Source organism: Gopherus evgoodei, chromosome 7 (assembly GCF_007399415.2).
Source record: "Gopherus evgoodei ecotype Sinaloan lineage chromosome 7, rGopEvg1_v1.p, whole genome shotgun sequence".
In the NCBI taxonomy this organism is placed as follows: domain Eukaryota; kingdom Metazoa; phylum Chordata; order Testudines; family Testudinidae; genus Gopherus; species Gopherus evgoodei.
Genome location: NC_044328.1, coordinates 26,110,999 through 26,120,998, shown reverse-complemented (window position 1 = coordinate 26,120,998; position 10,000 = coordinate 26,110,999). Strand labels below are relative to the sequence as shown.

The 10,000-nt window shown below is 37.1% G+C and overlaps 1 protein-coding gene across 7 annotated transcripts in view; it reads left to right on the top strand.

Moving 5' to 3' along the window:
- Positions 1-10,000, top strand: part of EBF3 (EBF transcription factor 3) — a 133,762-nt gene that overhangs the window by 120,935 nt on the left and 2,827 nt on the right. For 4 of the 7 annotated variants that reach the window (XM_030570747.1, XM_030570743.1, XM_030570741.1 and 1 more), the window contains exons 12-15: positions 346-411; positions 1,105-1,282; positions 2,536-2,724; positions 3,122-3,319. In XM_030570747.1, coding sequence (XP_030426607.1) covers positions 346-411; positions 1,105-1,282; positions 2,536-2,724; positions 3,122-3,319 — 631 coding nt within the window. The remainder of the gene's footprint in view (positions 1-345; positions 412-1,104; positions 1,283-2,535; positions 2,725-3,121; positions 3,320-10,000) is intronic. The other 3 variants (XM_030570746.1, XM_030570745.1, XM_030570744.1) reach the window with 1 other exon arrangement.

Sequence of the window (10,000 nt, the reverse complement as noted above, 5' to 3'; positions counted from 1 at the left end):
AGCACTGGAGCTACATGCTACAGCAGCAAACACCTTTTCTAGTCAATCATAATTGAACAGCTGGATGTAAAATGCAATATTATTTTTAGGCTCATATCTAACTTTGATTTGAAACCACAAACAATATTTTCCTCCAAAACAAAATACCTTCCTATCTTTGTAATACCACCATTAAATATAACAATAGCATCAGGCTATTGTGTGCTATATTTTGCCGAGTTTATCAGTTCCTCATACAGTCCCCCTGTAAATTTGTAACATTATTTATCTTTTCTGGTTGGTTTTTGTTTTTAAAATAATGGTTATTTTTTGAAAAATATAAAGTAGCTTGCTTTGTTTCTGTAGGAAGTATTACTTAAAAGAGCGGCTGACCTTGTCGAAGCCCTATATGGAATGCCCCACAACAACCAGGTAGGTCACCAGTGCTTTTTTCATATACATGCATACGTATGTAAATCAGTACCTTGTATTTGCAAAGTTGGCAAAATATCAATACATTCTTTTTGTACACGGTGTAGATGTGCCAGCCACCTTGAGGGCAGTCTGATACGATGCAGTGCTCCAAGGGAAATGCTTCATCTTCGCATTTTCTTCTTACAGCTAGTTTTCCTATCAGAAATGACAATTAAGTGTAAAGTGCCAAAAACATAAGCAATCATTAAGACAAGAGAATAACCTTGAACTTGGTCCAAAATATACGCTGACTAATGGGAAATCCTAAGTAAATCTGCTAAACAGAGCAGATAAAACGTACTGTATTTTACAAACTAATGGAAAAACATTTCTGCAGTCTCTATATAAAGTATATTTTTACAATTGTCACATGAGTAACAGCACTAGACCAGTTTTTTATATTAACTTCTTCACTGCTTTGTATTGTTTATGCTGATAGGAAAGTGAACATAACCTCAGTAACCAGGAGGAAGAATAAAAAGTTCAATCACAGCCACAGAAACAAATATTAAATCCCCACATCCATCAGAATTTTACCATAATCTCTACCACTAATGATAATGTTATTCCAAATTAGGGCATTTCATAGGGATCTGGTAACATAAACAAGTACACTACATATTAGCAATTAATTCTTTTACTGCTTTGTAGGAAATAATCCTGAAACGAGCAGCTGACATTGCTGAAGCATTATACAGTGTGCCACGCAATCACAACCAGATTCCTACTCTTGCCAACACTCCGGCTCACACTGGCATGATGGGAGTGAACTCATTTAGCAGCCAGCTAGCAGTTAATGTTTCAGAAACATCACAAGCTAATGACCAAGGTATGTGGGGTTTCATGAGTTAATCCGTCATGTTGTTGACTGTTCTTAGACAACGTCTATTAATACTGGCTGATGCCATCACTATGCTCTGTCTTCCTCCTCCTCCCTTTATCTTTGATCGTGTAATGGAGTGCAGTCTTTAAATTCCAGATAACACTTAATTCTTCCCTTTCTTTGGTTTTCTTTTATCATGAAGCATCTCCAATGAAAAGATTTATGCAAAATGCAGAAATATATGACAGCACTTTATTAACATTATATATGAAATGTGTATATATACACATATATATTTATATTAAAAAGCAACTATGTCTGGATATCCTCCACATGTTTATTGAACATCTACACAGACAAATCTAATTTGCCCACACTGATATTTTTAGATATTTTTATAAATGTAAGCACATTTTATACAAATGTAGGTATGTAATATATAAAAATGCAATCCTTGTAACAATTTTAAATTTTCTAACTTAACATACATATAGCAAACTGCATTTTAAATTAAGTTTTATACTAATGAAAGGAGTAAAAACCGCTTCCTAGGTATGTTCAAAACCATATATTTTTGCTTACAACATAATTATAAATTGATTGCACAGATGCGAATAAATTCATGCTAATCTTCTATGGTTCGAAATCTCGATTCTGCTTTGTCTCTTCTTACAAAAAATGTGTCTTTTAATCTACTTCCAAGCTTTAAATCTCAAACATTCTCCACCTTGATTCTGGGTTAGTCTTCATGGAAACATGCACCTTTATGAAGGTACTAGCTTAATGTTAGTATAAAAACATCAATCATAAAAATGAAGATCCCAAAACAGCCTTTTAAAGTTAAATCACTGCAACAAACAAGTTTTTTCCTGTCAGCTATGGCATTTGAAGGTCTGGAGAGGCTGAAAGTTCATCCAGTATGTTGGTACAAACCAGGAATCAAGCTTGTTGATAATTGCTACTAAAGACAAATGTGAAGGAAACTGACATGCTTGGATCGAAGAGAGCTTTTGTTGGCTGCCTATGCTAGGAGGAGAGACAACATAGAGTGCTCGCAGATGATTTAAGTAAGGTTGGCATGATAAGGTTATCTTAACTGCAAGAGTTGATAGGGCAGTAACAGACAACTTAGAGCAAAGCTGTGCAATCAATTAAAACTCTGTAATATATGATGCATGAGGAAACCCCCCCCCAGCCCTCTAAGTTTATATTATAAATAATAACATTATTTTTTCGGGTTGGGGGGTTTTCTAACACAGTAGGTTACAGTCGCAACACAAGCAGTGTTTCCCCGCGAGGATATGTTCCAAGCAGTACTCCTCAGCAGTCCAATTACAACACAGTCAGCAATAGCATGAATGGATATGGCAATGCCGGCATGCCCAATCTAGGTGTACCAGGTTCCCCTGGATTTCTTAATGGCTCCTCAGCTAACTCTCCTTATGGCAGTAAGTGTCTATTTTTAGTAACACATCATCATATAGATTCATGTTTATTACAAAATCAGATACTTGCATTGTTTTGATTTTTATAATGTGAGCTACTGGATAAAAGGAGGGGTGACTCTGGAGGCTGGACGTAAAAATGAATATAGTAAATTGATCTTTATTTGCCATAATATGATCTCAGAGACAAAAAATCGGACTGCACAATTTGTAACAGAAGTCCAACACAAAAGAGTTTGCCTGTTATCCAGAGAGTGGCCAAGCCAAGGCATTTCATTATTTTTATTTTTATATATATTTTTTCCCAATATTTTAAGAGGCAAGGCCCTATCACTCTCTTTTTCTATGTTTGCCATGAAAAAACTCAGTCTGAGTCCTGATTATTTTTGCTTTATTGCAGTAGTGCCGTCAAGCCCTACAATGGCAGCCTCTTCGGTCACCCTCCCTTCAAACTGTAGCAGTACACACGGCATTTTCTCATTCTCACCTGCCAATGTCATCTCTGCAGTGAAACAAAAGAGCGCCTTTGCTCCAGTTGTCAGGCCCCAAGCCTCTCCTCCACCATCTTGCACCAGTGCAAATGGAAATGGACTTCAAGGTGAGCTGGATCTCTCATTTTTTTGTGTATTGCAGGCTTTTTAGTGCATACACTAAAACTCTATAATCATGTCTTTTTGGAGAGCAGTGCCTTTTGACCTAAACTGACATTAGAAAGGACAACATTCTTAGTTTTCTGGTTCTGCAATATAAATACAAGAATGTCAGACTAAAAACAGTAGCACAAAAATATGCTAAAATTTGAAGCAAATCCTAGTTTGATTTTAATTCTTGCGTTAAAGGATATAGCAGCTGCTTTCCTGGCATTTTCCCTTTAGTTTAAATACATTAAACTTTAAACTAAACACACGTCTCTTAATGCTCCTTACAGATCATGTACGCTCCTTACATTTCTTTATACATTCTCTGCATACATTTTTGATGAACATTTTTAACTGTAGTATTACAGAATAATATATTTCCCCCTATTTGTACATGATGTAATTGTTATTTTACCATATGTCAAAAAATGAAAACTGGTTGAAACTGTTGTTCAATTGGCTGACCTTCCCTGGTACTGACTAACCAGATTTAACCAATTTGAACATCTTGTTGGGCTTTATGGGCCCATTATTGCCATGTTAAATTAGATACAGGATTTGGCCCTATGTGAAAAATGAAAGGTTTTAATTAAAACAGGCAACTCTAAGCTTCTGCTTTTTTCTTTGTGTGATTTTGTATGAGCATTATCATGGGTATTTTTTATAAATCAATTGCAGAATTCACTTGGTCACCAAATGACATTGGGGCAGAATTATGGTGCAATGCAAATTTATAAGAGGAATAAGAACATCCACAAAGGGCTTTTCCTTTTTATGACATTTCTCAAAGTATGGATGATAAGTAATGCCTGATTAATTTGAACAGTTCAAATTAGGGTTAGTTGCCTAACTGTTTCAGATACAGAGCCCAACCATAGCATAAAAGGGTTGGAAGGGACCTCAGGAGGTCATCTAGTCCAACCCCCTACTCAAAGCAGGACCAATCCCCAGACAGATTTTTGCCCCAAATCCATAAATGGTCCCCTCAAGCATTGAACTCACAACCCTGGGTTTAGCAGACCGATGCTCAAACCACTGAACTATCCCTCCCCCCAATTCTGTTGAATTGAAACACTTCACCTCCTACTGAAGTCAGATGGGATTGCAGACACTGAAACCTCCCAAGTTTAGCTCCACATTTCTCAACAAAAATATAGAACATTATTGTTTACATTGCAGTAGTGCCCACAGTATACCAGGCACTTTCCAAACACAGATGAAGACAAAGGCCATGGTTTTCAAAAGTGATTAGTGATTCTGCATTCCTTAATTTTTGGATATTCAACTTGACACATTTCAATGGAGCCAATCTGCAAATGTGCCTGCTCACTGAAAACCAAGACCCTTCGGGTTTCAAGTTGGGCTCTCCCAAAATTGAGGCATCTAAATCACTAGTGATTTCTGAAAATCTTGGCCACCATCCCTGTGCCAAAGAGCAGACAATCTACGTGGTGACCTGCAGTTGGATCCAGGGAGACCTACGGGTTCAGTTGTAAAGATCTGATTGTAGGACTGCCTAAAAGAACAACAGTTAGACTAACAATTAATGGCATAGTAAATCTTTACTGTGTCAAAAGTAAATTAAAAAAACAATGCCAGGTAGAACCCATATTCTTGTAAAAGTGCCATCCACTTATAAGATCACCTCCCAAAAAACCCCAAACAAACCTCACCACCATTCCATATGCCTACATAAAACTTAAGAACCAAATGAAAATAATTTACGATAGACAGAAAACACAATATATGATATTTGGGCAGCTATCTTGAAGGCAATATTTATTTATATATTTTTTCCACATGAGTCTGTCAACATCCATTTAGCCAGATAATAAAATAAATTGAAAATGCCTACTAAAATGATCAAAATGTACATAATGACAATAAGAAAGCCTCCCTACTTGAACACTCCCCATCAAAACAAAACAAAACAAAAACCCAGCCCTCAGAGACTGGATTTTCAAAGGTATTTAAGCAACTAAAAATATGGATAAGCATCTAGTGGAATTTCCAAAAGCCCTAAACAAGTTAGGTGCCTAACTTCCACTAGACACCTATCTTTATTTTTAGGCACCTAAATAATTTAAAAAATTTGGCCCCAAGTAACTACACACGTCTGGCAGCAACATATTCTGGTTTTGTCAAACCAAAGAGATAATCAGACTCCTGAGTTGAAGGCTAAAAACGCATGAGTGTGAAATTCACCCAACTCTAGGGAGCCAGTCAAGGTCCATGAACCATTTACATCCCACCTAAGCTCTATTTTGAGGACTTAAGCAGGATTTAAGAAGTGCATAGGCATTGTGATATCACTCTGCATCCAATGTGCATGTCCTACTCCAAGACTTTAAGGATTTTCCGTTTACGTGTCCTAGCTAGACATAAACACACAAATAAAGAGTGGGTCCCTACAATATCCAGCAGACAAACTACAGAGACACTTATAGTTCAAAATCAACACCTTGAATTGAAATGTACCAAAAAGGAATGGGAAGCGAGTGCACCCTCTGAACTGTCATATGTGCTTCCCTAATCAAACATCACAAGGGCTTTTGCATGAAGGGTTATTTGGAGGATTTCTCCTTTTTTCAAATAGTCATTTATTGACACTGAGTCAATTTCTGAAGTGTGTTAATAAGTGTCTTACAACTAGTGAGTTTTCTGATCAGCAAATTTTATAAATTGAAATAAAATAAGAAATTGGGCAGCTGCCATTTGCAGCAGTTGAAGTTCTGGAGTGATCTTCAAGCCCTATATAGAGTGTGCTTGTATCATCGAATCTGGAGGTGAAAGAAGCATAAATAATGGTTGACATCTCTGCATTATTAGAAATGGTCACACCTACTTAGTCAAGAAAAGACAGAAATAAGAACTCTTGTTCACTGCTGTTTATCTGAAGATCCAGAAGCAGCCAAGGGTCTAATTGATTTTGGACCTGAATTATAAAAGGCAATACGCCCCTTTAGTTAATGGGGCAGATATCACTGTTTGGCATGTTTGTTTACCCCTACATAGCCTCTTGTCTGGATTAAGACTCAACCAGCTTGCTCTCATCCAATGCTAGGAAACCTGATTGATTGTACTGTCCAGGTCCAAAGAAGTCTGAGACGTAGCGTAAAAGATCACCAGCATACCAACATCATTGTAACACAAATTGTCTCATGGCCTCCCATTGAGGCCTTATACACACATTGAACAGAAGAGGTCACAGAATTAAGCCCTGCAATATCCCACACAATACAGCCCTTAGTACAAATGAGTAATGGCATTGTAGGGTTCACTGGGGTTTATTGTAGCCCTTGCTGTTAGGCAAACCAATTACTGGATTTGGCTGAATGTGAGAAAATAATACTTTGCTCGGCACATCTGTAATGACTTGGAGGGAGAGACAAAATGGTTTAAAACCATCTTTCTTCTCTCCATATCCAGATGAAGTTTTAGCCCCCAACATAAGCATTGTTAGGGCTGCTCCAAGCTCCTTTGCCTCTTAATGGTCACTCTTATTTCCATTCCACTTTCCCCAGTGCTTGCATACATCATCTGCCAAGTTACATCTTATTTAGGACCAGATTCTATAAACTGTTACTTTCAGAGTAAGTTGTTTGTTTAACCTCAATTGGACTACTAGTGTGAGTAAGAACTACTCATGTGAGTAAGGGTCTATAAGATTGGCGCCCTGGGCCCTGATCCTACACACATTTCTGTACATGCTTCATTTTAGGCATGTGAGTAATCCTGTCAACTTTGTATGACTTCAGTGGGACAACTTACGTTCATAACGTTTAGGCAAGTACATAAGTCTTTGCAAGATCAGAGCTTTAAAATGTAAGTTCTTTGGGGCAGAAGCCTCCCCTCCCACCCACCCCCAATAAGCACAATACCTATTTATGGTGCTGCACATTATTTTTTTAGCAAGAAAGCTCTGGCCAGCTGTGGACTCAGAAATGCAAAATGTAGTTAAGACTTGATTTTCTAATATAATTTATAGTTTGTAGATGGTGAAAGATATTTCACATTGGTTTAATATATGATTGCAATACAGAGCAAAACATATTCAATATTCTTTTTAAAATTAGAATTATTAATTGCCTGGTGAAGAAAATTACTATTATTTATTACTTACATTACCCTAGCACCTAGGAGCCATAATCATAAACCAGGACTGCTAGGTGCTGTACAGATACACAACAAAAAGACTGATCATAAGCTCTTTGCTGAAAGGACTAAGTAAATTCTTCTGTCGAAAGAGATTTGATCTCAGTTTGTATGACCAGCAGCTTGATAGTACAACACTGAGAGAATTCACTCATTGGGGAGTATACTGAGGGAAATGTAAAGGTAACCAATTTTATTCTGTGCACAAATAGTATTAGTTTAATTATGCATCAGAAGGCCACAGCTGACCAAAACCTCTAAGTGTGACCAAAAAGTGTCATCACGTTTAACAATATTTTTTGTTAAAAAAGAAACAATGTAGAATTTTTCCAGAAAATGCAATTATGCAGTAGATAACCCAAACTCCTGCACTGTATGACCTATACTTGCACATAGTTAGTTGTTACAAAAATTAGTATCAGTTTGTTGTGTTCATTACTAATATATTTATGCACACAACTTCTGAAAAAAAATTGGATTTCCCCTGTTAAATTATACTTTTCAGAATTCTATTTTGGAAGAGAGAAACAGGTAGAGTCAAGGACCAATGGAGGACATATGACTTGGCAGTACTTTCTTGTTGCTTCTTCAGTATCACCTTGAGACAGAACAAGATGGCATCTCCTTAATGATTCTGAATATATATAGGCCCAGATTCTCTCCTACGTTGAAACCTATTCGGCACAGAAGAGAAGGATGGCTCTCAACTACCAGATTCTCTGGGCCAGTCATGATGGTTCTGGCCCTAGGCTGTTCTAACCTATGTGAGCTGACAGTGATTCCCAAGGAGACCGTATGTCAACTGGAGAAAATGAAGCATACTACACTCTGACCAAGCCCCGTACCTGTCTCCTGCCCTGGGGCGGCATAGAGATGTGACATGGGTTAGCTGTGCCAGCTCTACACCAACTGAAAGTTCTGCCTCACCAGGGGCATTCACACCTGGCAAGACCTGGCTACCATCCAAGACCTTTTTGTTGTCAGAATGGCATAAAGGGCCCAGAACGCAAGAGAATCTGGCATGTAAATTCAGCTGTAAACCTGTGATTAGCCTTTCCATGTACAAGATAGACACATACTTTGCTTCTACCTGCATGTATGCCTAACCCAGCCTAATACAATTATGGAGTGCAGCATCTTTAATGGAAACTTTATATATCAAATATAGATGAATTACATGGAAATGTTCTCTGCCAGCATACATATTTTTATATTACTCAAATCCTTACATTGTTATATTACGCTAATACGATATGGCATCTTTTGGAGTCCAGTTTTTATATACTGGATGAACAAATTTAAAAAAAAAACTTTTTAATGTTGAGACTTGTTTCACAAATCTAACTGGGAAAAACAAACAGAATCTAAATTTAAAATCTATTTATAAAATGTAGCTCGTAAGATGTAGTTCAGAGTTCTAAAGGCGCTTGAGTTTATAAAATAAACTAGTACAGCTGCCTTCAGAGTACATCAAATCAAAATTGCTTGGAGCTCAAATCATATAGTTACAACAATTTCACTCTTTTACACTGTGGTGATAATCATTTTAAAAGATTATATTACATAAGAAATGTGTACATACACAAGTCTTCCAAACCATAAAGTTGTAATGGTTAATCTGAAATAAATTAATATTGTTGAAATTAATGAACTGAGAAATTGAAGTCACATCACTACATGAACAAATTTATTAATATCTGTTGTACATAAATTAATGAGAAATTTCATTCTGACAAAAATTAAACAAAACTAAAGTTAAGACAGTCTGAATTATATTCCTGTCAAGGAGTTAACTAAAAAGCAGCAATAGATTTTGGCATGTCAGTGCATAAGTGTTAAAAAATGAGCTAGCTAGTCAAGGATATTAATCTCATGCCTGTTCATAACACTTGTTCTAAAGATGCCAAAGCAGGTGTACTGTACTTGGCTTTGATCTTAGAGAGTCCTTGACTTTAGTCAGCCTGCTATTATGATGAAGTACAATTAACAGAATGTCAAAATTGAGGTTTTCCACTTAGGTCCAAGTACGAGGAGAAAGAAACTAAGGCTAGTCAGATTTTCATTTAGGGAACTTGAGAAGTGTCTGGTCCTTGACTGGTGAGTGAGCTGGCCTTGTCTGACATTACCAGAAGTGACCATGTTGTTTCTCAGCTGTCAACATAGCCAGCCTCTGGGGAGTCTGGTCCACTGTTTGCTATTAACAAAACGCTAAGAGAAATATCACACATGTGGGAGGCAGGATGCTTTGCACAAAAAAATGTCAGAATCCTCTTCTTTTAAAAAGTGAAGTCTTTGTGGAATGTCTTATTAGAAAAGCACATTTCTGTCGTTGCTTTATTTTCCCCAGTTGTACACCCATTACATGAAACAGTCGTCCAGGGGGAGGGGCGAGGAAGGGGCATTTATGCCTTGGCCATATTGCTATTACATTCAGCCAATATTATAATTTAAAAGGTTAAAATACTCACACTGGCCCTATTCAACAA